The 27,279-nt window shown below is 39.1% G+C and overlaps 1 protein-coding gene across 2 annotated transcripts; it reads right to left on the bottom strand.

Moving 5' to 3' along the window:
• Window positions 1-3,447: 3,447 nt before the first annotated feature.
• On the bottom strand, window positions 3,448-26,238 carry Nup35 (nucleoporin 35). Of its 2 annotated transcripts, none has more exons than XM_021193363.1 (9): window positions 25,644-25,783; window positions 23,680-23,850; window positions 22,141-22,268; window positions 19,760-19,814; window positions 10,591-10,732; window positions 8,752-8,821; window positions 7,540-7,668; window positions 6,295-6,459; window positions 3,448-5,249 (listed from the first exon to the last, which is right to left on the bottom strand). In XM_021193363.1, exons 2-9 carry the CDS (start codon window positions 23,837-23,839, stop codon window positions 5,172-5,174), a joined length of 927 nt encoding a protein of 308 aa, XP_021049022.1. In that variant the 5' UTR covers window positions 23,840-23,850; window positions 25,644-25,783; the 3' UTR covers window positions 3,448-5,171. The 2 variants fall into 2 exon arrangements, with proteins under 2 accessions (XP_021049022.1, XP_021049021.1); XM_021193362.1 differs by lacking the exon at window positions 25,644-25,783 and adding an exon at window positions 26,119-26,238 and having other exon boundaries at window positions 4,668-5,249.
• Between the last annotated feature and the right edge of the window lie 1,041 nt (window positions 26,239-27,279).

The raw sequence follows: 27,279 nt of genomic DNA, 5'->3' as shown, positions 1-27,279 counted from the left end.
CTTTTAATGAGTTTCACCATTGAAAGGGTCATCCAAGCAAAGTCACAATTTGGTTATAAAATGGTTGTTGGCACACCCTATGCAATATCAAAATTGAATAACGGTATCAGATAAAATAACAGATGGGAATGAAGCTTGTGTATCATCCATTATCATGTGTACTCAATAAACGATTTAATTCTCTTGAAAAAAAAATCTTATCAAAGACTTTTTTTTTCCTTCTATTGAGATGATTCTTGTATTTTATTGTTCATGTATTTGGTTTATTACATTATTTCTTATATATGTTTAAAAAAGAAAAAAAAACAATGAAGCTGAAATATGCTTTACTCTTGTATAGCAGTTCCCTCCAAATTGAAGCATTTCCAGAAGTGAGGGGAAGGCTCATGAGACCAAGAAGAGAAAAACAGAATATTCTTGAATCCTCTCTCCAACAGAACAGAACAGAAATGCTTTAGTGGTTAAGAGCACTGGCTTTAAATCCAGCACCCAAGTGGTAGTTTAAACCACCTGTATCACTCAGTTCCAGGGGATCTGACACCCTCTTCTGGCCTCTGTGGCACCAGGTATGGAAATCATGCACATACATACAAGCAGGCTAAACACCCACACTCATAACATTAAAATAAAAAAGAAATAGCTGATTATAGTATTCAGGATGCCTTAGTGCGGGAGAAAAGCCATCAGGTTTACCATGCTGGTGAAGTTGTGCTGGGTATGGTAGTTGTAGGGCATGGGCAACCCTTTCCATAAATAATAGAGTTTGCAACCTTTCATTGCTGAAAAGGAGATCAAAGTCTGGATTGCTGGGAAATGCCTTTAATCTATTCCTTGGGTGTCAGAAAACTTTAATGAGGCAGAACAGGAGGACCCTGGAGCAAATTAAGGCTATAATAACCCAGCACACAGGCCAATGGTGTGGTATATTCCAACACTCTGGTCTCTGGTAATTTCTTATTACAGAACTCATCAACACAAACATTTACTATTCTTCTAGAGCTAAGCTCCTCTTACTGTACCCTTACCTTCCTGTAACAGGTTAACTATTCACTGGTTACAAAGCAACTTGTGGCATCATACGAATTATGTAACAAAATATCAAATCTGTACCTGAGCTACCCACCAAAAGCTAAGCATTATCAGACATGCTGAGCTGTAAGACTAGATCAGCGGAGTAGCAGTTCACAATATGGTCAAGATAGGGCCCAGCTCAGGAAAAGATAGCCGAATCACCAATATCTCTACTTCTCCCTCACTTTACCATTGATTTTAGTGGATTCACTGCCATAGCTGACAGTGCAGAGAAAATACAGGTTTGGTATAGATAGGACTTGATGGCACACCATAATCTGCTGCATGGCGGATTCAATCTACCCACTTGGCTGAACTTACACAAGAAGTCTCATCAGCTCCTTGGTTGTGATGCCAAGTCAAATGAAATGCTGACCACAGCATCAGAATATCCATCACATTATAGAGCTGATTTGAGCTGTTTGAACAACATATATTTTATTCCCACTTCCTTCCCATAGCATCTATGGTATATTCACCCGCTTCCCTCCTGGTATGACGCTGCTGTTACACTCTTGCTATGTTTACCGAGGCAGTCAAGTTCAAAGCTTGCTGTCACTTTCTCTGGGATTAAATTCTCAGCTGAATCTGATGTTCTTCAAATACATACTTCCAAATACTTGTGGATTTTTTGCCAGGTAAGTTTCCTTTTTATTCAACGTATGTTTTTTATATTCTAATTAGGACTTATTAATCTCCTTAACTGTCTTTCTGATTTCAAAAGCCATCTTTAACTTCATTTTGGGGACTGGAACAAGCAGTTAATGGCACTGTCTGCTCTTACAGAAGTCCTGAGTTCAGTTCTCAGCAACCGGAGGTGACTAATAATCTGGCTATAATATGGTCTGATGCCCTCTTCTGGTTATAGATGAACATGCGTATTTATAACTTCCTTATTTCTGCAGTTGCCAGCCTTACCACATGCTAGGTAAGACTTTCTCAGCTCACTCCCAGTCTACCGCCTCCATTTTTATCTTGTATTCCCCGTAAGGAATCTATCTGCTTTTGCTCATTCTAGTTTAGTTTTCTTGATAACTTTTTCACCTTTAGTTCCAATATTTTCTTAAAAACTTAAACTTCTGATTTTGTGTTATTTTATAGTTTGTTGTTTTCTAAACATATTACACTTCAATATAAGCTAGGAGTTATAATGTTTATCTGCCTCATGGGCCTTCTTCTATGGGAATATCATTTTGACCTTTATCATCTTTCACGATAAGTTAGTGCTATTACTTGTATGAATCAGCATTCTGAAGTTTTAAAAGGAGACTTGGTCTGAGGTTCTCCTAGCTTTACTGAGATGACAATTCTATTGTTTTATTACACAATAATCAAAAATTCAGAAACAGATTTCCTTGGCTTTTAAAGGAAATTATGTGGTAGATACAAAATGCTATTGGGGAAAAACATATTACCCAAATCCAACAAAAAATATTTCTAGCCAAAAGACTAACTTCTCATTTCATAAAGGCCTAGAAAAGCAATAAAAGGCTCCAATTAAAAACAAGGAAGCCTTTTTAAGTGTGCTTCCACTGCCTAGTCTTTTCTATTGTGAATAGAGTTCTTTGTATAATGAAGCAAGATATAAAATACTTCAATGCAAAGTGTTCCAATAAAGAGAACTTTTCCTTTCCAAACCTTCATCCCAGAAAACTAAAATCTCCAATTGTCATTTGTGGTGACTTTAAGCTTATCAAAACCTTAGAGGGCTTATTTCTTACTAGAATGTGCTAAAGCGTAGACTGCTGTCCTGGGAAACAAATGCTACACTCAGCCTCCACTTCTTTACAGCTTTTTTATAGTCAGCAGCAGTGAAGGCAGAAAAAGGGTGTGTCCAGCCCTAAAAGGAACTTCATATTACCCTCCACAGCTCAGGAATGTTACACAATGAGGAGTGGAAAGGCTTTGTAAGGGGGGAATAATGGAGACGAGTGCTAGGGAATCACAAACTCACGGTGGCTGAGGCAGCCGTACTGGACTGCTCAGAGCTGGACCTGTCAACCTTCAAGTCACAGATGGCAGGCTTACGGGCCCTGTGCCTCCACAGTACACTGCTGACTGTTGGTGGCTGCTGGAGGCGGCGTTTTCGCCTTCAGTGGTACAACCACTGATGAGAGCCCTATGTTCCGGTCAGTAGCTCTACACACTTGCTCATGTGGGAAACCCAGGCTAAACTCAGTGGGCACTAAAAAGACAGGTGGGAAGGAGATTCAGTGATGGAACAAGAGAGGAGGGATAAGAGGAGGGTCTTGATCAGGGAGGATCATGATCAGAATACACTATGTGTATGAAATTGTCAATTACTTGCAGTAAATAGGGGTGGGGGAGGAAAGAAAGTTAAGATTCTATTAAAAGAAAAACATTAACTTAGTGCATGCCCTGTATTTTTTAATTAAAAGCTTCTTTTCCCTTTGCTGAGAACATTAGCAGCCAAAGGGAATAATCTGAACAAAAAAGAACAAGAAACAGTAATAAAATGAAACTTGTTTTCAAACTATACAAGTATACAAAGATACTCAGTGTACATAGTACGCACCAGAGTATCTTTGTAAATATATATATTGTATTTAAGTTCATAAGACAGCAAGGCATGAAAATATCATTCTGAACGATAAAGGGAAAGGACTGGCATTCTTGTATGAATGTACACTACTGTAACCAAAGCCTAGCACAAAAAAGGCTTCTACATAGGATAATTCCGAAATAAATCCAACAGTAGTGACAGCTGGAAAAAGTCTTATTGTCTCCAAACAACTGATACAGGTAAGCATCAAAAATATGTGGGCTTTCAACATTTTATCAAAGAATTCAGAGAAGGTTCCAAAGAAGCTATTAGGCCTGTTCCTGTGTACAATGATAAAGATAAGTACCTTTAAAAGTGTGATGAGAATTTGGTGCCTCATCTTTTTATATAAAGTATACCTATTGCTATTTTTTTAAAAAATGAAAGCAGAATGTGATTCTCTCCAGATATAATGGCTAAGGTATGAAAAAAATGTGGTGCAAGTTGAACTATACATACATACATACATACATACATACATACACACATACATAACATACATACATACGATACATACATACATAACATACATACATACGATACATACATACGATACATACATACATACATACATAAACTGACCAAATCCAGGCACTAGACTACGTATTCACAACTCACGTAGCTGCTTTCCCAAGGCCAGGTGTGTTGGACAGTGAGGAACACAGAGAACTATTTAAAAGTTAAATCATAAGACACTACTAATACTGTGGCAACCTCATTAAGATCATGATTTGAATAAAGCACAACAACAAATAGTCAATTTGGGGGAAATTACAAATTTAAATGACCTGTATTTTGCATATTAACAAACTTAAAACTCTATAGAAATGTTTTTTATTTATCCAAATATTTGGATGAAAAAATATCTCAAATCTGAAAAGTACTCAAACAAAAGAAGGAAATCAAATATGACATGACAAAATGTAATAATGATAATGAAATCTGGATTCTAGGTAATAAGTTACTAACATGTTTTCTATTATTTCAATGAACTCTTAAAACTACAGCCATAAATCAACCTTCCAAAGAAATGTTTAGCACATAAAAATTGACAAAGTTTATTAGGAAACATTAGTTGTATATGGTTTTTAAAAAGAACATAAGAGATGACAATCCACAAGACATATACAAAGATATTAAATACTATCTAAATTAAGACCATAATTCAAATTGCTAATTATAATCACTGTGTCTTGGTAAAGCAGCTCTGGCTCTCTGAAGTTCATTCATCTTCTCATGAAAGCCAGTGAGACTCACTTCAAGCTCAGTCATTTAATTGACCGCAGTAGTCGCTGGGTACCCTGCACTAAGCATGCACTACATCACAGAAGCACACATGCCATCTGGACATCTCTTCAGGTGTATCATGGCTATCTTTTAAAGTGCAAGCTACAAATGGGCTGTTTCCTTAAACAAGGATTGTAAAAGATGTATCTGAGACGGGTATCCCACACTGCCAGGATGGTTATACAACTAACCCAAGGCATGGCAGCCCTCTGCCACCGTAGCATAGCGGCTCAGTCCAGCTCCTGCTGTACTACCAACCGAACATGTACTCCATCGCTCTTGACACAAGGCTCTCGTCCTTCTTTGGTGTCTGTCTGTCAGAAATAACCTATTAAAACACACATCACAACAAAAAAGAGAAAGGAGAAAAATGTATTGAGTTAGTTTCCTTAGTGGCAGGCAATTCTACAGATAACTATTTAACTCTGAAATTAAAATTCAAATTTTTAACATCTTCTAGTTAGAAAACTAAGTAAAACCGAATCCTACAAAATGAGAAATTTAAAATACAGATCCAAAGAGTAATAACAAAAAAACTCAAATTCTGTAATTTCAGGAGACTACAATGGGAAATTCCCCCACCCATCTGACAGCTCACACACACTTCATGTGCAGGTATCATGACCTGTGCCAAAATTCAGGACTCTCGGTAAATCAATGGGGCCAATAACAGCTTATGCATCTCAGTTCCCATACCATTCTTGAGGAGACAATGAATTTCTTTACATTTTTTAAATGACAACTTTCTCATCTCTGATATTAAAAGCTGGTCACCTTTAATAACTGATGCTATTGCATTGAAAGTTTTTTGTTTTCGTTCACAAGTTTTATAATCAACTTGATAAAGTTTAATATTTTTTTCACGCCAGCAATGTATAATATAGATGTTTTGGTGTGTATACAAATGTATTTTGGGAAGAAAAACTTTCAAGATACTTTAAAAACTATTTTCTTCTGCTTTGCAGTACTGGAGATCAAACCGTATACCTCTGGCACATGCTGCATAAAATGCTGAGCTTTGTCCCCAGCCCAAGTAAAGAAATGCTGCAAAATTAAAGACAACTTACTTTTTTTTTTTTAATTAGATATTTTCTTTATTTACATTTAAAATGTTATCCTCTTTCCTCTTTTCCCCTCCGAAACCCCCATCCCATCCCCCCTTCCCCTGCTTACTAACCCACCCACTCCCTCTTCCCTGTCCTTTTGAACTAGTGAAGGCTCTCACTTTAAAAATGAAAAATTTAGAAGTTTGAAGGTTGCATCAAGGAAAATGAAGAGTAAACATTTAACTGTATACACACACACACACACACACACACACACACACACACACACACACACACACACACAGGCTACATGTATTCTAAGAATACCTGGTAGTCACTAGTGGAGGCCTTGTATGCTGTGGCAAGAGGCCTCATGGTAGAAACCCTAGGAGTGCTTCCAGGCTGTGTTGGAGTGCCTAAAGTCCTGATGGGTGGTGTAAAGGCTAGAGATGGAGATGACAAGACTCCTCTGTCACTGTTTTCCATGACATTCTGGAGAAACAAAGAAACATGGGACACATCATCTAATACTGTGTAATACTTTCCCCAAAACACCCAAACACCCAAACACACACACACACACAAACTTATTAAAGACTATTAGATTTGACCATAAAAAGTTTTTAAGTAAACTTAGCTTTGAGAAGAAATATTATTTCTTAGCTAGAATTTGGGATCTAATCCAAATCAAACAGTCTCAATTTAATTATATATCACAAGAACAAGAATCTCTGTGTGAAACAGATGTTTTGGAAGAACAGGGTTCCAGAGGAGGTGAGAGGGGAATGGGGATGACTAAGACCAAAATACATGATAAACCTGTATGAAACTTTTTTTTAAAAGCATCTTAGAGCAGACCCTAAGATAAGTCAGCAAGGACAAACAGAAGAAAACCTAACTTGTGTTACTGTACAATTCCTGTAGTGCCATCCGAGAGCCCTAGGGAAGCGAGGGCTCTAGGGGTCCTAGGTGTCTCTTCCTACTCAGGTTCCCTTATGGATTCTAAGAAACACCATCTGCTTTGCTTAGTTTGTGTGCACTGGCGTCAGGCAGAGAAACTAGTATGCAGCACTCAGAAAAAGGTGTGCATATATTTCAAGTATGTTCCAAATGTTTTTTTTTTTTAAGCCACAAACTTAAATTTATTAAATTCTACTTAAATCCTACTCACTAATGTTGAAAAAGTACATATAAACTTTAGAGCTCTGAAACAGAAACGAGTATCAGTATTTAAAGCTATCAGTCAGTTAGCACCCATGTGACGTGTCTGTGCTGAGGCAGCACCAGTCATTAGAGTTTACTAACCCTGATATGCTCTGAGCAGAAGTCAGAGAGGGCTAGTAGTCCAGACACTGAAAATCTACGCCTCACTTTAGTACTCTACACAAGTTACCTTTCTTTTTTAAAAAAAAAAGAAGAGTGCAGAGAGATAATTTCTAGTATCTTGTAAGACCATTTCACAAACTAGGGAAAAGAGAGGTGAGGCTAAAGGACAAACACTAATGTTAACATTTACCTGCACTCTTCATGAAGACTAAGTAAGCTACTTTCCTTAAATCACCCACAACTTACTTTATCTATACATGGCTTGACACCAATCATGATGGATTCTCCAAATATTCTCCCATCTTTGCTTAAGGCTTTCCGGGCTTGCAATTTAGACTGGTAACGAATATGCATCCAGTTGCCTGTGTTAGACATCTGCAAACAATGAAATTGTTTCATAAGATACAAAATCCACACCTAACATAAAGGACAAAATTGACTTGCATTTTTATTTGATCCCCTATAAAAGCTGCATATTAGAATTCAGAAAGATCTATGGAAACAGCTTCTATACTCCCTCTCCAGATCTCAACTCTCCAAAACAAAACATGTGGCAAATACTCCCTGAAAATAAAATAACTTCCAAACGAATTATCTCCTACAGAAGAGTTATATTAGCAACTATTATGTCATTTCTAAAAAGCTATATTCATGAATATGACTGCGTAGGAGTAAGAACTGAAATAACAGAAATGCAACCTGGGTCTGGCCTGTGTATGGGACAAGCATCTCCTAAGGACACTGTAGGGTAAAGAGCTCTTAGACACTCCAGAAGCTCTGGGCTCCCCACTTCCTCTGTTCCCAATAAAGCTTAAGAGAAAACCACCACTGTATACAAGACATAGTCAACCTATCTAAGAGCCTGAACTAGTTAAGAAAGGAGGGTGGATCCTGACACGGTCACTCAACCCTAACTATTCCTTCACTAACAATACTCAGATTTGAGTCTTCTAGATTCCAAAGTAAATATTCTTTGAACATAAAAACTAAATTCAGACAGAAGTGGATGTTCAGTCAGCTATTGGATGGAACACAGGGCCCCCAATGGAGGAGCTAGAGAAAGTACCCAAGGAGCTATAGGAGGAACAACAATATGAACTAACCAGTACCCTCCCAGAGCTGTGTCTCTAGTTGCATATGTAGCAGAGGATGGCCTAGTTGGCTATCAGTAGGAGGAGAGGCCCTTGGTCTTGTGAAGATCATATGCCCCAGTACAGGGGAATGCCAGGGCCAGGAAGTGGGAGTGGATGGGCTGGGGAGCAGGGCAGGGAAGGGCAGGGTATAGGGAGCTTTGGGGATAGCATTTGAAATGTAAATGAAGAAAATAGCTGATAAAAAAATAAATTAAAAAAAAACCTAAATTGAGAAAAAGACAAAAAGTAGTGCTCTTTATTTATAACTTTTCTTTTCTTAACCAAAATGTTAATTAAATTAAAAAAAATAATTGGTGAGCCTTACCACATGCTTTAAGATATTCCCATATTGTGCAAACTGTAATAATATATAAGAAGCAGATGCTTGTGGAAACCTGGGGGAAAAAATTGCCCAGACAAAACCATCAATTTCCATTATCAATACAAAAGCAAACTACCATACCATTTCCTCTATAGTAAATTCTACCAGTCACCTTTGACTCAACTACACTCTGTGCCCAGAGCCATCTCTGAAATGTTTCAAATTCCTAGTCCCATAACTAATTACCACAGCTCTTCAACAGCTAGCCAGATACAGGTGTGAATTCAAATTTCATTATTTACTTATATATCTCTGTATATGAGTTTTGGTTCCCAAAAAAATGGTACAAATAAAAGTAAGACACAAAAATGAAAATGGCTGCAAGTGAGGATGGCATTTAAGAAATAAAACATGGTTTAAGTAAGGCTTGACGGCCACTTTCAGTAATACTAATATTCTAGTACTCTTAAGATGATCACCCGAGTCAATGGACAATATTTCATTACTACAATCCCAGACTGACAGAAAAGTTAAACTAGTTAAAGAGGAACATATCATGTATCTTAGAATTACTTCCCTTAAATGATCAAAAGAAAATGTTTTATTCCTTAAAAGAAAATGGTTCAGGAAACACACAGAATAGCTAAAACATGAAAGTAATAAGATACAGTATAATAAAATCTTAAATATTTTAAATAACTACAAATAATCCAAGTGCTTTCTCTAACTACTTGGAATCTTCAAAGTCACACTATTACTTCTGAACCCTAAAACAGAAACAAACACGCATGCTCAAGACTGCTCCTACTTCATGAGAAAATAGAAAATTTTAAACACTGAAAGGTAAAATCAAGTAGCCGACTCAACTGACAGGGCCATGAGCTCCGCAATGGCTTCCAAGGAAAAGGAATATAGTTGCCCTGCTTCTCAGTGAAGCAGTCACAGAATCAAAGCAGTGGCCATCATGGACTGCACCCAGTTACAACTGGGGACAAAAACAGTATGACAGACTTTATATCATGCACACCTATTTGAATTTTTAAATTTTAAAATAAATCAAATGAATAAAATCCAATAAATATTATGGCCCACTATTTATTCTTCCTTCAAGGGGCCCTATACATTATCTTTATAATTTTTTACTCCCAAAATAAACATAGTAAGTTCTAATATATTCCAATATAAGTTAAGGCAATCACACTTTCATAAATAACCTGTATGTGGTTTAGTGTAAAGACCAAACTGGAATCAAGACACCTCAGTTTCTGCTGAATTTCTTGTTTCTGCTGAAATTCTTGCTATTTAATGAGTTGTAATCCTTGGGGGGAGGGGAGGATTTTTTTTTTTTTTTTTTTGGTCTATAGTCCACTTCTTCATCTGTATAAATGAAAGATTTCTAAGGTGTTTAATTTGTTAATTTTGCTGTATACAGACGTTCCATCATATTCCTATTATTAAATAGTGACTAGGGGTGCCACTACTGTGACACAGAGCATAACAATACCTCAGCCCCGCCAGCTCAGCCAGCTGAGATTATTACAGTGCATGCGGAGCCACTAAAAAATGCAGAAAAGGGGTCCTAAACCTAACGGGGTGCCTTGCCTTGAACAACTACTAAATAAATTGGGAAGAGTGTGCACAGGATGATCTGCACTGCTGTCTGCAGCTCAGTGAAACACAACAGCAACACAAGAGAGCTGGTGAACAGGCGCTGAGGTAATGCTGACAACTCTTCAGTCGGACAAGTCAGGTGGCAGGTGTGCTGGGGTGCTCGGGTATTTAAGAGTATATATAAGCAAATACTGGGGTGGAGTAAATTTTTAACAGGTTCAGAATCCTTACCCAAATACAGTCACCCAAGTGTCATCTAGGTGATCTTCTGAAGTCAGAGAATCTCCTTGAGTATAAAACGGATCCAGTTGGGCAGGAGATAGTGTTGTCTTTCGTGGTTGACCAATATTTGCTGGACTAAACATGCTTTGTCCTGTATTAGTAAATTTAGGAAGTTAGTTACCAATAAAAACACATGGGTTTATTTCAAATCAAAGATCTTGGTTCACAGGGCAAATTATATTAAAAGCTGACAATTAGATATAATGATCTGAAACATACAACTGTAGCCAATAGCCATTTCATACTATCATATAGAAACAGTCATTAATAAATGGGATAATTTGTTATTTTGTCTTTGAGATAGGGTTTCACTATATAGCCTAGGCTGGCTTCAAACTTGCAATCCTCCTGCATCAGCCTTTTGTGCTCAGATTACAGATACGTTCCACCACACATGATTTGGTATTTGGTTATTCTGAAATTAACCACTAATGTCTCATCATAAGCATGTTAACCATTTGTAAATTTCTAATAGAAAAGTGATAGAAGCTCCTTCTCCTCCCCTAGATCCCAGTGCTGGGGAAGACACCAAGAGCGCTACACAAAAGCCACTGCCTGCACTGTCACTGAGCTACACTCCAACCCTTAATTTTTTTTTTGTTTTTTTTTTTGTTTGTTTTTTTTTTTGGCTTTTTCAAGACAGGGTTTCTCTGTATAGCCCTAGCTGTCCTGGAACTCATTGTGTAGACCAGGCTGGGCTCGAACTCAGAAATCTGCCTGCCTTTGCTGGGATTAAAGGTGTGTGCCACCACATCTGGCTCAGCCCTTGCTTCTTAAAACATCTAATCCTCGCTGTAGGGGCTGTAACCCTGTAGGTGGAACAACAATAAGAACTAACCAGCACCCCCTGAGCTCGTGTCTCTAGCTGCATATGTAGCAGAAGATGGCCTAATCAGTCATCATTGGAAAGAGAGGCCCCTTGGTCTTGTAAACTTTATATGACCCAGCACAAGGGGAAGGCCAGGGTCAAGTAGTGGGAGTGGGTGGATAGGGGAGCAGGGGTGGGGGTGGTGTATAGGGAACTTTCGGGATAGCATTTGAAATGTAAATAAAGAAAATAATAATAAAGAATGTAAAAAACAAAACACCTAATCCTCATGCATCTAAGATTGCCACCAAACCTTGCTTAAGTTTATTTCATCTCAAAGTCTTGACTAAATATTTCTAAGTAGACATTAATTTTCTTTATCTTTTACAAAAGAAATAATTTATCAATCCAGTTAATCGTTTCATATATATATGGAACATCATTCTTGATGTTACAAGCAGAGCAGCACAAATCATAAAAGTATGAAACTAAGCACAAGCAACCCTAATGAAGCCTAAATTCTAGAACAAAGACAAACAGATGTGTAATTCTAGAAAACATCCAAGTCTAGACAAGAACTACTAACAATTAGCAAAGACAGGGGCTGTGAACACAGGGGAGGCAGAATGAAGACAACATAGTGCTCAATGTCAAGTGTGGTGACTAGGTGAAGACAATAGCCAATGCAGGACCCAAGAAGATTGGGGTAGTTGTTGGATAAAAGCCGAGAGTCCACTTCTTCCACACTGAGCACACTGACGAAGACTGGGAATACCAGCTCATATGGAAGTCCTTATAAAAAACCTCTGTAAGAACTTTGGCGTGTGCCTCAGATGAAAAAACAGTGGAAAGATGTGGGCAAAAGTGACAAAGAAGGCCTGTAAGTCATTCCACACATGTATGATTTTACTTCCTAACAGACCTGCAAGATCAGAAAAGATCTTAACAAGAGAGGAAACCATGAAAAAGACACTTGGAATTCCCATTCAAACAGGCAATTAGAAGCATTGCTCTCCCACAGTAATCTTAGTATTTACCATAGTATCACAGACAAGTGTAATCCAGAGACCCTGGACCTCAGTAAGACCCTCTCAGGCTCAGACCTTTACCTTTAATGATAATGCAAAGGTCCATTTACCTTCTCATTCTTGCCCTGTAAGCACACATGACTTTCCTAGAGCTTCAGTGTGTGCTTGATGGACTGAGAAGAGAATATGAAAATGTAGCTGTAGCTTACAAAACCAGACACCAATCATTAGAAACATAAAACTTCACCACTCCTTATCATGAAAAGTATTTACTGTAGAAAGAAATATTTTTACTTCAAAAGTATTGATTAAATGAAATGGGTTTACTATTAAGTGTACCAAATTCCAAGCCCAAAAGACTTAGTTTTAAATGAACATATATTTAAATTTGTGTTTTAATTTCCCATCTTTAAACAATGGCACAGACAAATGAACAAATTACAATAAGGTTCATCTTACCCAGGGATCAGGTAAGCTCTGTTCCTGTCTACCGCAGCCCCACTCTACCACAGTGTGTAGTTCCTCTTGCACATTGATGACCAAGAATCTAACAGATACAACTTATAGAGGAAAGGGGTTTGTGAGCTCATTGTTTCAGGGGGATTCGAGGCCAGCACAGTGGAGAAGGCAAGATGGAACAGCAGCTCCCTCTGTGAAAATTGGGAGTGTAAGGTAGAGCAGATGTTTATATTGCAAAACAGACCAGGAAACTGGAGCAGGCTGGAACTAGAAGCTAAGCAATGAATCTCCCCTCTACTCAACTACTTACACTAGGCAGACCCCATCTCCTAAGGGTTTCATAGCTTTCAAAATAGCAGCTCAAACACAAACCTGTAGAGGACCTTGGCCCAGTGTCTCCTACTCATCTAATGATGTGGAACACATTTAGTCTACATCAAAGATCTCCAGTTTTAGCAGTGCAACATAGTTCAAACTCCAAACAACCAAAAAGCAAAGTGAAGTTCTCAAATAAAAACTACAATGTAACAATGTATTTTTAACTGGAAAAAAAAAAAAAAAAAAGTCACCTATAATTTCAAACATCTCAATTCTCTTAAGTAGGCTATATACCTTGGGCCTAGAAAGCCATCTAATCCAATCTATTAAAATAGCCTTTACTTTGAGGAAAAGATTAGACCTAACCAGACCTACTATGCTTATTAAAAACCCTTCAAACCCCCAGCTCGATGGCTCAGTGGGAGATAACAGCACTTTCCACTAAGAAAATTACTGATAACTAGAGTTGCATCCCTGAGATCCTCATGGTGGAAGTGGAAGACTCAAATTCTACAATTTGTCCTGACTTCAACATGCAAGTCGTGGCAGGTGTTCATACAATCCAAGGTCAAAAGAAATGGGGAGAGAGAGAGAAAGAAAACAACCTAAAAGAGGGTTAACCACATATATTCTGAAAGCAGCCTCATCTGTCTATAGGTGTGCTTGTAAGGGATTCTATGGACTGCATGGCTTACGTGGGAAGCCTTGTCTTCTATGGATGATGCTGCCTCCTCACTGGCATGCAGAATTGTAAAAATGGAGAAATTACAACTGAGCACAGACACACATTTCTTTGCTCTTTAGTGTGGACGTATTTTGACCAGCTGCTGTAAGTTGCTGTTGCCTCGGCGTCTCCACAATGATGGGCTAGAGCCTGGAACTGCGGGCCAAATAAACCTTTTCTCCCTTGAGTTGCTTCTGTTGTGGTGGGGTTTTTAATCACAACAGGAAGAGAAACTATAACACATTATAACACACTGAGCAATTACTATTCTTCATGCCATCACAGTTGTATTTAGTAAGTAAAATGTATTTTTAAGTGAGACATTTATAATGGAATACCTCAGGAACTGGAGAGTTGGCTCAGCAGCTAAGAGCACACATCCTCTTGCAGAGGACCTGAGTTTAGTTCCCAGCACCCGTGTCAGACAGCTCACACCTGACTGCAATACCCTCTGTGGACACTACTCAAATGTACATTCAGACTCAGACACACAAACAATTAAAAACACATCTTGCCAGTTTCAGTGACACATCTTTAGTCCCAGCACTTAGGTGGCAAAGGCAAGAGGATCTCTGTGAGTTCAAAGCCTCGCTCTAATGTTAGCAAGGTATAGGCCAGCCAGGGCTATTCAATGATACTGTGTCTGATAAACAAACAATCAAACAAACAAATAAATAAGCCTTATCAACCATCACTTTAAAATCTAATTCTTACGACGAAGATATGCCTTTAATAAGCTAAAGACAATAAATGTACATTAGTATAAAACCAACTCAATTTTATGCCCTATATAACTACTAAGATATAGTTTAGTTATGTTATATCATGTAATAACCTTCAAGCAAGAAATTTAATTAAGGTTCAAGTTGAGACAACCATTATGACCTTTAAAAAGACAAATCAAAATTAAGTCTCGAATGAATAAGCAATCTAATCTTTGCCTTGTCGACTAATCTAAAAAATGCAATTACTTACACTAATCGAAAAGTATTTACATAAGTTTAGTATAATTGCTCCCCACCAAGCTAATATTTAATTGCTCCACTGATTTCACTTCCTTCAAATCAAACTTCTGGTACCTACACACTATGCTTAAGATGAAAATAAAGTGCCTATCAAACCACATCAGGTTGGACTATAATTTATCTCCTTGGCAAATCACTATCCAAACATTCTTCACAAAATCAAATTAAAGGGTGGGCAAAAGCTCTTATTACCCTTCAATTAAAGAGCAGATCCAATTATTTCAAAATAAGTGAAAACAAAAGAAAAATTACAGGAAATTGCAAAATGATATAAATGAACATCAGAAAAGGAGGTCTTGGCCATGACATCTTCTCCCCATGAAAACAAGAAGGACAGATCTGGAATAAAGAATTCTGCCTCAGCCAGACTAGAGCCACTGTTTAGAAATACCTACACCAGGGAAGTTTCCCCAATGTTAGGAGTATTTTTCTTAATCATGGTAGGCTCTTCAGATTGAATATGGTAGCTTACAGATCCGTGGAAACTCCAGATCACAATCGTACAAGCAATGATTTCTGACAGTCTTTCATATAAAGTGTCCACTGAAGCATGGTGAACAGAATACCACTGTGCCCTGCAGCCCCTCCAGACAACTAATAGCGACCATTCTACAAGTTCCTACTGCCTTGACTGTCCCATGACTTCCTCCTCACTACAGATGGATTTAGTAGGTAAAATATATTTCTAAAACGAGACATTTAGAACAGAGTATGAGGGGTTGGAAAAATAGAAAATTAGCTTAAAGCACACATAACAAGGAATGTGGGACCAGCTCATCCCAGAGAGACAGCTAATAACTGTCACTGTCTCTGTCTTAAAAGACCTTGGAGGTATGCTGCTCTTTGGCCTGCGGGGCTTGTTTGGCCTCCTTTCTTACATGAGCTAGGACCACCTAATGAAGAGTGGCATTGCCCCGCCCACTGTGAGCTGGACCCTCCCAGATAAATCACTGGATCAAGAAGATGCCCCACAGACTTTCCTACAGACCAGTCTAATGGAGGCATTTTCTCAAACGAAGTTGCCTCTTCCCAGAAGACCCTGGCTCCCAACCCCATGAAACCAACGGTTTTATCTCTAAAGAAATAAAAGCTAAACACTTCAAAACTCAATGAGCCCACTCATAGAAGAGACAAGAACAAGAAGGAAAAGTGAAAATCTGCATACTGAAAATTAATTTGCCTGTCTGTACTCAGAATAGCAGCCAGGCAACACTGATGTCCATTAAGGCTTTTCTTTGGGGGGAAAAAAGTAAAAGGCAGGAAAAAAAGCTACATAAGCTAAAATTACCTTCTCAGTGTCCCTCCTCAAAATATTTAGCATATTATTCCAATTCTCTTACAGAGTAGTGCAGTAAGAAACAAGAGAGTTTCTATTAGTCTGGACCCCAATTCCAACCCCTACCTATGTAAAAGATTCTATGTAGCTACCTTTTTAGGGTCACCTTCAATAATTATGCTTTTATCAAGAATGACAAAATAAGTATAAAAAAATAGAAAAGAACAGAACTTAAGTATTATTCTCACAGTCAAAATTCTGACCCATAATTGTTCCTGTCTGAAAGAACTGCAGGGTTAGAAATGGAGAGGAGCCTGAGGAAAAGAAGATCCAGTGACAGGCTCAAAGTGGGATCCAGCTCAAGGGGAGGTCCCAAGGCCTGACACTATTACTGAGGCTATGGAGTACTCACAAAAAAGGACCTAGCATGACCACACTCCAGAAGATACAACAAGCAGCTGAGTCAGATGCAGATATTTGCACCCAACCAATGGACAGAAGCCGCTGACCCCTGTGGGAGGACCAGCAGTCTCAATTACCTAGACCCCTGAGATCTCTCAAACACTAGACTACCGACCAGGTAGCATACATGAGCTGATGTGAAGCCCCCATCACATACACCACAGAGGACTATCGGGTCTGGGTTCAGTCAGAGAAGATGCACCTAACCCTCAAGAAATTGGAGGTCCCAGCAAGTTTAGAGGTCTGGTTAGGTGGAGGGTGGGGGGTGGGAACATCCTTGTGGAGACAGGAAGGTGGGGAGGAGGTATGAGATGTGGAACAGACAGAGGGTGGGCAGGGGGTCAGGGAAATAGGGGAATAAAATCTAGAGTGTCAATAAATAAATAAAAGACAAAAAATAGTACTATTAATTTTAGCTAAAGAGACATCTTTTAAAAAGAACAGGATGTTAGATTTTTCTAAGTTTGTTCAAAGACCATAAAGTGGAAGTGAAGATGCCACACGGAACAAAGACTCATTGAAGAGGCAGTCTGAGAAAGCAGCACACAAATATGAATGGCCATGGAGAGGAGAAAAACAAAATTTCAAATCTTCAAGGGATCGAAATACAAACAAAAGAAATTCCTCAAAGATAGAAGGCAAAAGAAAGTAAACGAGCATCCAAGATACATACAGAAGTTTCTCAGAACTAAAAGATATGCCTTAAGGAATCTATCAATATCCCAGTAAAACAAAATCCCACACCAAAACATACTATGAAACTGAGAAAGAAACCATGTAGAAAGCATGATTTTTTTTTTCCTCCCAACAGCCAGGAATTGTCATGGCAAATAACTTCCACAGTGCAGTAGAAAACAGAGAAACTTCATCTCTAAAATTCCAATCTCATATAGGATTAAAAAGAAGCAATTCCACCTTGAGTTTTGAGTTTTACTTATTCTGCAACCTTTATAAAACTACTCAAATGTGTGCTTTGCTAAAAAATATAAAGAATAAAGAAAATGGGAGATAATTATAAAAACAAGCTCAACACAGGAAATGAAGGCAAATCCTAGGGTGACAGTTGTTCACTATTCTGAAACAGCAAACTGCCAAGAGAATGATGTTCTCAGCTTAAAACAAAACAACAAAAAGGTGTCTGAAGCTGGTCATTTTATACAAAGGTAAACAGGTATCACAGTAACAGCAAACTTCCTTACTGGGAGCAGTGGTGTCCAGTTCACTGTGCTTCACTGGACACTTTATCCCTTGTCCAGCTATGTTAGATCTGAAATGGTAAGGAAAGTACCCACCAGTTTATCCTCACTTCAGACACAGGCTGTGAGCATGAGGATATTCAGGACTTTCATATCCTCAGATGGATTGGATATAAACTTGGAGGATACCAAGGCTGAGTTTGATAATGTATGTGAAAGGCTCTCAGAATCTATCTAGAACATTTTTTTCTTCCTTACCTCCCTCACTTCAGGTTTTGGAAAAAAAAATTATTTTTTTTCCTACCTGTGGACAAGTAAAATAATGTCCCCCCAATGATGTTCATAATCTAACCTCCTGAATATGGAGACAATTCTGTAGTATTTGCCAAAAAAGGGAATTATAGTTGCAGGTGGAATTGAGTCTGCTAATCATCTGGCTTTTTAATAGATTCAGGAGGGCAATATAACAGAGCTACTAAATAAATAAGTAAATTGAGATGTAACTACAAGAATGCTCAGTGTGGTGGTACACACCTTTAATCCCATCACTTGGGAGACAGGTAGATCTCTGTGAATTTGAGGCCGGCCTAATCTACCCAGCAAGTTCCATGACAGCCAAAGCCTTATAATGAGACTTCTCAAAACAAACCAAAAGAATGGTCAAAGAGTAATTGCTAACTTATTAAAAATGGAAGACAGGGATCATCATCCAAGGAAAGGGAGCCATCTATAGAACAGAAAAGGTGGAACCTGTACTCTCAATAGCCTCCTCCACAAATTGCAGCAGCCTTTCCAATGCCCTCCTAGCTCACTAAGAACTATGGCATTCTCTTGATCTTCAGAACTACAGCACAATCCATAGTGTGGCTTAAGCCATTACTCAGTATATCGTAACTAATAAAATAGCAACAGAAAACTCACATACTACTCTAAAACCCCAAGCCCAGTCAGATGAGATAGCATAGCTATAATCCTAACTCCCAAGAGGCTGAGACGGAAGGCTGGAGACCAGCCTCAACTACTTATTAGCAAGACCCTGGCCCAGCCCACACACACACACACACACACACACACACACACACACACACCCTTTAAATCCCTTGGCCTAGCCCTCCCAAACACACACACCCTTTAAATCCCCCCTACCCCATACCCTCTCCTCTATACCAAANTTTTTTTGGTTTTTCGAAACAGGGTTTCTCTGTGTATCCCTGGCTGTCCTAGAACTTACTCTGTAGACCAGGCTGGCCTCGAACTCAGAAATTCGCCTGCCTCTGCCTCCCAAGTGCTGGGATTAAAGGCATGTGCCACCACTGCCCGGCTTCTAATGAGCGTCCTAATCTGCTTATTTTGTTTATAAACATAAATCCTGTGACCAATATTGTCTACTTGAGGATTATCTACTGCATTTGTTCTCTTTCACACAGATTGTTTCTGAGCAGCTGAATTACTCAATGGGAATGGACCACATCCTAAGGATGATACTGAGAGTGACTAGAATGTTGTTAAAGACAAACCAGGGATTATACTCACTTACAGTGTCAGTACCCCTTAAAACACCTATACTGTTTGATCTCAGTCTTCTGCCCACTTGTGGCAACTCTTATTTTATACAGTTTTTAAAAAGCTAAGAACTACTTCAAAAATCTACTTAGTGTGCATTCTTAAATTCTGAACACTTTTGGTAGACTATCCTATCTGCAGATTCACAAAGCATTGCCTTCCTAAAGATTACTGACATTTCAGACAGCCTCCAAATTTAAAGAGTGAAAATGCTGGCAAACATCAGAGCAGAAAACAGAAGCTGAGTAAGAAGACTCACCAGTCACAGGAGTTGTAGCTCCAACAAGAGGACTCTGCAACAATGACATGTTTGCCTACATGAAAAGAGTGCTAAGTTAAAAACACAAAGTTCTAGCCAGGCACAAACACAGTAATCACTACAAATTCAACAGAGAAGCTTCTTTAATAGATATGAATTCCTATCATGTATTAATAGAGTTGTTTCTATCAGCTCACACTTACAAAGGTGGAGTGTCACTTTTTATCTTCTGTCTTGACCAGTATTAGCCCAAAATCTGGCAAGATCACATTTCCTTTGGCTCTTTTAGTGTATACTTTACAGTCGGAAACATGAGGCTGGTGACACGGCTCAGGGCTAAGTGCTCTTGCTGCCAACCTTACTGCCTGAGCTCAAAGCCCAGCTCCACATGGTGGGAAGTGAGGGCCTACTCCTGCGGGCTATCCTATGGACTCTACTGTGCATCCCAGCACTTATGTGCCCACACACATACACACAATATAAATAAAAACCTAACTTAAGAGACGCTACATTGGGTAACGAAAACTTTATAGGAATTAATAATAGCATAGGAGCTATTTGGTGTTATTTCTCAATGACCAATACTCAAACTAATGGATATAATGATAACTTGTTCATCAAATTCATACAAAAAAAGAGAAAAATAATGCAATTTTAAACAGACACAAACTATAAAACAACACATTCAAATGACAACAAAAGAGAACGTATGTTTAACACTCAGTAAAACATTACCAAGAGGAAAATATCATTAGGCATCTCTAAATAAGAAAATATTTTAGAGTTAGAAATCCATTAATAGAAGCTGGAGAGATGACTCAGATATTATAAGCACCTGCTGCTCTTCCAGAAGCCCTGAGTTCAGTTCCCATCCCAAGGGGCTCCAGGGCCCTCCTTTGACCTCCCAGCCCATCCATACAGTAGCACATGCCCACAAAGAGATGCACACATACTCACAAATAAAAATAAATCTGTTTTAAATCCTCCTATAAACAGAACAAAAGAAACAAAAAACCTACCATTATCCAACTATCTGATCCAAACCAGACCTGAGCATGGTATCTTAGGCACATAACTAAATCTGGCCCTCATCTATTAATAATGTTCATACTTCAAAGTCAAAAACATTGGTATATGCTATCACCTACAAGTCTTCTCACCCTTTCAAATGAGTTAATAACTAACGCTAACTCTTTTCATGCATCAGAAGAATATCAAGAATGGTATGAAGCCAGAAGCTAGTAGTTCTCACACTAAGCTGCACATTGGATTTTACTTCACCTTCAGAATGATCCCTATTCAGGATGTTCTGGATGTGGTAAACCTAGAAGAACAGTGTCCACCAAGAATGACACCTATGCAAGCCAGGCATGGCATCCCACAGCTGTCCTGAGACGCACCACGACACTGACAGAGGAGCATACTAAATGATTAGCTCATCAACTTGCAGGAGGCAGTTTCTTTAGTAAAAGAATACTAGTCTTATGTAATAAAGAAATTCCTAAAACAAAGCTCTCAGGCCAGGCATGGTGGCACACACCTTTAATTCCAGCGCTTGGGAGGCAGAAAAACATCTGTGAAAACTCCAGGCCAGCCAGAACTACATGGTGACGCCCTGTCTCAAAACCACCACCAACAAAGCTCACAAATCATTAAACATTAAACCTCCAAATACTACACTGAATTTTCACTCACTTTTTCCCAGAAAAAAAAAAAAAAAACAAAAAAAACAAAATTTATGCTTAAACAAGTGAAATGACTTAAAACTCTTAATTATAGCCTGGCATGGTGGCGCACGCCTTTAATCCCAGCGCTCAGAAGGCAGAGGCATGCGGATTTCTGAGTTTGAGGCCAGCCTGGTCTACAAAGTGAGTTCCAGGACAGCCAAGGGCTACACAGAGAAACCCTGTCTCAAAAAAACCAAAAAACAAAAAACAAACAAACAAACGAAAAAACTCTAATTATGCTCTACATTTACAACAATCAGGCTGGAAACATGGACAGGTTAGTGAGCCATGCCTAGCCCACAGAACTACTTATATGGGAAAACCATCTACAGTCTAGCACCTTCTTTCTCTTTGGCTAATACAGGACCTTGCTATATAGAAGAGGCCAGCTGCGGACTTTCTGTGCTTCCGCCCTGCCTCAGCCTCCCTAGTTCTGGACTACAGGTGTATGCCACCATGCCCACCTTAGGATCCTATGACGTCTTACGTACATTTCATGTTAACATAAGTAGAGCACATATGTACTTAAGGCTTATTCTATACTCATCATTACTTCATAATTAATACTAGGAAAAACTTTCTAATTACTGACCTCACTGTGTAACCACACAAAACCACAAAATGACCTATTGAGCATGGGAATTTGTTTATCACCTGTCTTCTTGAAGTCAAAGGTGTTGATCCAAGTCCTGGGCTGGAAATGTCATCATAGATACTTCTAACAGGTGGAGCTCCACTTTTATCTTTATGAGCAGGTACAACTGGCTGTGGTGGTGAGCCCCCTACAATATACAAAAACACTCGGGTGAAAACAAAGTAACTGTTCATCTCTCTTGCAAGGTATGCTTAGTTTGTGGTTTTAAATAAACTGGTTTCCTACAGCTATTCAAACTTTAAAGTCTAAAGGTCACCTGGAGCTCTTGTTTGAATTCAGGCTCTGATTCAAATGGTACAAGTGGAACCTGTGACTACAACTCTGAAAAGCTCCCAAGTGATGTTACAATGTTGGTGAGCTGCAGAATGCACTTTGAATAAAAGGTTTCAGAATAAACTATTGGAAATTTTAGTTTTATAAAAACACATGTAACACTGCTTCCTCTACCATATGCTTAACATTCAATACCAAATGTGATCAATCTCAGGGCCACACGTGATGATTCATGCCCTTGGTCCTAACTACCCAGGAGGCTGAGTTGGCAGATCACCTAGATTACAAGGTCAAGGCCAGGACAAACAGCAAATCAAAACCCTGTCTCAAAAGAAAATATAATCCCATTTCTTCCTTGAACGTAGGTATTAAACAACTCCATTATATATTTACGTGAATAATTTAAATCACGCCAGCATGGAATTTAACTATCAAAATTAAACAGATCCTATTTAACAGAGAAAAAGGACCAACTTTTGTCACATAAACAATGGTTAAACAATGAAACAGCCCAGGCCTTTATTGGATACTGAACAGCTACAAAAGCCACCTGGCTACTCAGAATCCAAACTAGAGAACAAAACTGACCTGGGTTCAGCACGCTGCCACTAAGTAGCAAGTCTGTCAAATTATTATTTAGCTTCAGACTCATCTTCTGAAATACTATTTTTTTTTCCTTAAGAATGGAGCTCATCTACCTATCAAACTGATTTTTTAATGAGAGAAATATAAAAGGATTAGCATACAGCACAGCTTACCACTTAGTCAAGAGCCCGAGGGAAAAAAGTATACCTTCATTTCTTGTAGGGTTTCCTGGTAGTTGCTTATTGGTTTGGATTTTACTGTTTTGAGTCAGGTCTCCTATGGCCCAAGCTGACCTCTGAGAATCACAATGAGGGGAAGAATGTCCTTGGACTCCCAATCCTCTTGCCTTTATTTCCTAGATGATGGATTACAGACCTTCACCACCATGCCTGGCTATGTATAAGGCTTTTTAGATAGGGTATTACCCTATAGCCCCAGCTTGCCTGAAATACCCTATATGGCCCAGGCCAGCCTTTAACTCAAAATTCTCCTACATCAACCTCCTGAATGCTGGATTATAGGGGCTTATCACCAGGCTGGGCTAAAGCATAACTTTATAATGAAAATATTTAAAAACTAATAATAATGTGTTGGTGAGGGAGAGTGTTGTACCATTACTTTTCTGAAATTCCACTATGCATTCTGATATACCATGATACCACCATAAACAATTAACCCACCTGCTAGTAAAGGTGATCTCATTTCCATTACTCCTACTGAAGGGCCACTAATTGATCGAGGTTGCGGAGTCACTGGAGCTGGTAGATCCCCCATTAAAAATCCAGGCAAGAACTGGGCATTAACGCCTGTCTTTGGAGATGTAGGTGAACCCAACATCATTGGTTCAGATCCTAAATTAATCAAAAATGGAATAAAATAAAGTCATTTCCATTACAGTACCTCAAAAACAGATATAGCAATTTATGATAAAAGTTGAATAATTTAATCATTTGAATTTATTTTATAAGCTATTATGAATTTCAAAATGTGAAATAGTCTTGTAGTCACAATATTAATCTTTCACCTGTATTTTACAATGCTAGAGATCCAATCCAGGACTTTTTGCTCATGTTATACAAGCTCTAACAAGGTACAGCCACAAGGTTAATCTTTGGCAGGTGTTCTTGGCTATACTATTTCACTGATTTAAAAGCATCATTTTGAAAACCTTAGCTTATTATTTAAAAAGAAATCTCTAATAAAAGCAGGATAATTTATTTCTACACCTGTGTTTCTACTATGCACCTAAAAACAAGAATATTCCAATTTTTATACAAATATTGGCAAATCAGAAACAATAAAAATGTAATAATCATGCATACCTTACCACACTAAGGACACTAGAACTTACCTTCTAATTCAGAAATACACTGAAAGGAGTTATAAAACTTATTTTCAGAGCTGGGCAGTGGTGGCACATGCCTTTAATCCCAGCACCTGGGAGGCAGAGGCAGGCGGATTTGAGATCGAGGCCAGCCTGGTCTACAGAGTGAGTTCCAGGACAGCCAGGGCTGTACAGAGAAATTCTGTCTCAAAAACAAACAAACAAAACAAACAAAAAAACTTACTTTCAGATCATTTATCTTAAATTCATTAAAAACAACCTTTAGGAAACTGTAATCAGCAAGTTTCCCTAACATAAAACCAATCTAAAGAAAGAATATTTTGTAACCATCAATTCAAAATTACTCTTCTAGGGTTGAAGAGCTGCCTCAGTAGTTACAATCACTGGCTGCTGCTCCAGATTAAATCCCCAATGTCCAAATGGTGGCTTACAAAACTCCAGTTCCACAAGATCTGATGCCCTCTTTTGGCTTCCTCAGATGCCAGGCACACAGGTGGTACAGGACATTAATACAAACAAAACACCCAGGCACATATAGAAAACAAATACGTATCTTTTAAAAAATTAACTTTCTCAAGCGGCAGATATGATTATTCCCATTTTTAGAATAAGAAAACTGTCACTGAATTACACAGTAAATGAAATGTCCTGATCATTAAGTAAAGTAGTAATGAGGAATTTGCTGGCTTAGGTAGTAAGCCTTTGTAGGATTTATGGTATTCAGAGAAGTCTGATGTTTGGTATGCGAGTTATGTGGTTTTTACTATTGCTTAACTTCTAAATAGCCTAAGTACTTGTTTTCTGATATTCAAAAGCTTTGAATAACGTATCCTTCCTCTTTTTTTCCATTATTAATGCAGATCTGGATATTAACAGTTTAAGTTTAAAAGTTAGGACGAAAAAACAAAATAACTCAGAAGAATAAAACAAGTATCAAAAAAGATGTAAGGCTGCATGGTGGTGACCTTTAACTCCAGCACTCCTAAGAGGCAGGCAGGTCTCTGTAAATTCGAGGTCGGCCTGGTCAACAGAGTGAGTTCCCAGACAGCCTGGGGCTATATAAAGAAATCCTGTCTTGAAACTCCCATCCTCCCCCTCCCCCTCGGGAAAATATATATGTATATATATGATACATTACATGCCATTTGAATCTACAAAGTTAGTTCTGCACAATATATACAATGCTTACTCTCTTTAACAAGCTCTGAGAGTTCTAAACTGTACGACACGTCTAGGAATCTGTAGACAGGTTGTTTTTTTTGTTTTCTGTTGTAGAATATGACCGTTGTCACTACTCACAAAACTCAGCGGGAGTGGAGAATCAACATGTTCATTTGGGTTTTTTTCTCCACATACGGAATATTCGGGACGTTACCCCAACAAATAATGGGGATGACTCTTTAGAATCAACAGTCGTCCAATAGAGTCACGTTCCAAAGTAAACGGCGGGGGAGGCGGGCGAGCCAGGTCGGTTCTAGGTCACGCATTCCTATACAAATTTCTTTTGTGACGTTAAGACCGGACCTAGAAACCTAGGTGACCCCGCGGCAGACGGTTACCACAGCGACCAGGGGTTCACCGCCCATCCTCGTGCACGCTTTCGGGGTGCGGGGCAGGCGACCACAGTGCAGCCGGGCGCCGTGCCGGGTTCCCGGGTACCGCCGCCCAGATGTCACCGGCCACAGCGCTCCCCGCTCCCTCCGTGGCGTGTGACGGCCACGTCCCGGTCCACAGCGCGCTGGCTGTGCCACCGGGGAGGCCGCCGGTCACTCACCCAACGTGGGCGCCTGGGGATCCACCGCAAACGCTGCCATCGCCACGGCCGCTCCTACTCCAGCAACGAGCTTCCCAGTTTTCAAAAATGGCGGAAACTCTTCTCACCGTAAGAGCCGCGCAGCCTTACGGGTTGCGCAACTTCCGGCCATGCTCTCTGCGGAGGCTGAGGCCGCTTCAGCCATTTTGGAAGAGGGCAACCTTCTTTAACCTGTCTGGGATTCTAAGGATGGCAAACCTCAGCCGGGCAGTGATGGTGCACTCCTTTAATCCCAGAACTCTGGAGGCAGAGGCAGGCACAGAGAAACCCTATCTCAAAAAAACAAAACAAAACAAAAAAAAAAAAAAAAAAAGAGGAGGAGGAGGAGAAGAAGAAGAGAAGAAGAAAGAAGGAGGAGGACGAGGAGGAAGCCTCCTGATCTGTTGTTGTCTATGCTTCATACAGATTCCTTTGCTCTCTTGATAATTAGTGTGATTTTTGCATCAACTTCCCTAACACCTGTTAAAGTACGTTTTTTCAACTTGATTCCTGCACTTGATATAGACCTTTTTTTCCTCAAAATATGTTTTCCACCATCTACATGTCATTTCTTGTAGCCTTTTTTCTTTGTTTGTTTGTTTTTTTGTTTGTTTGTTTGTTTTTGTTTTTTGAGACAGGGTTTCTCTGCATTGCCCAGGTTGTCCTGGAACTCACCACTCATGGGCGCCACCACTGCCCATGTCATTTCTTTTAAATGGTGTTATCTAAGAGTAATTTTATATTAAAGCATAATCCTAGTTTATTACATCAAATTAATACAAGCTAAAAATATAATTTTAAAAAACTGATAAGGAAAGCCCCTGGAGCCACATGCCATCCTGCCCAAGGCATCTGTGTGCTCTCCTCTTCACTCTGCTACCTCTCCTTACAGTCTAGTCATGTACTTAGATGTATGTTAACATACATTTAGTTTTGTCTGGGCGGTGGGGCACACACCTTTAATCCCAGCACTTGGGAGGCAGAGGAAGGCAGATCTCTGAGTTCAAGGCCAGCCAGATCTACAGGGCATTCCAGGACAGCCAGGGCTACACAGAGAATTCTATCTAAAATAAAAATAAAAATGCAAGAGCCTGGCGTGGTGGCGCACGCCTTTAATCCCACACTCGGGAGGCAGAGGCAGGC

The sequence above is a fragment of the Mus pahari genome, chromosome 3 (assembly GCF_900095145.1).
Source record: "Mus pahari chromosome 3, PAHARI_EIJ_v1.1, whole genome shotgun sequence".
Classification (NCBI taxonomy): domain Eukaryota; kingdom Metazoa; phylum Chordata; class Mammalia; order Rodentia; family Muridae; genus Mus; species Mus pahari.
The sequence above is the reverse complement of the archived record's forward strand: the minus strand, read 5'-3'. Positions and strand labels throughout refer to the sequence as shown.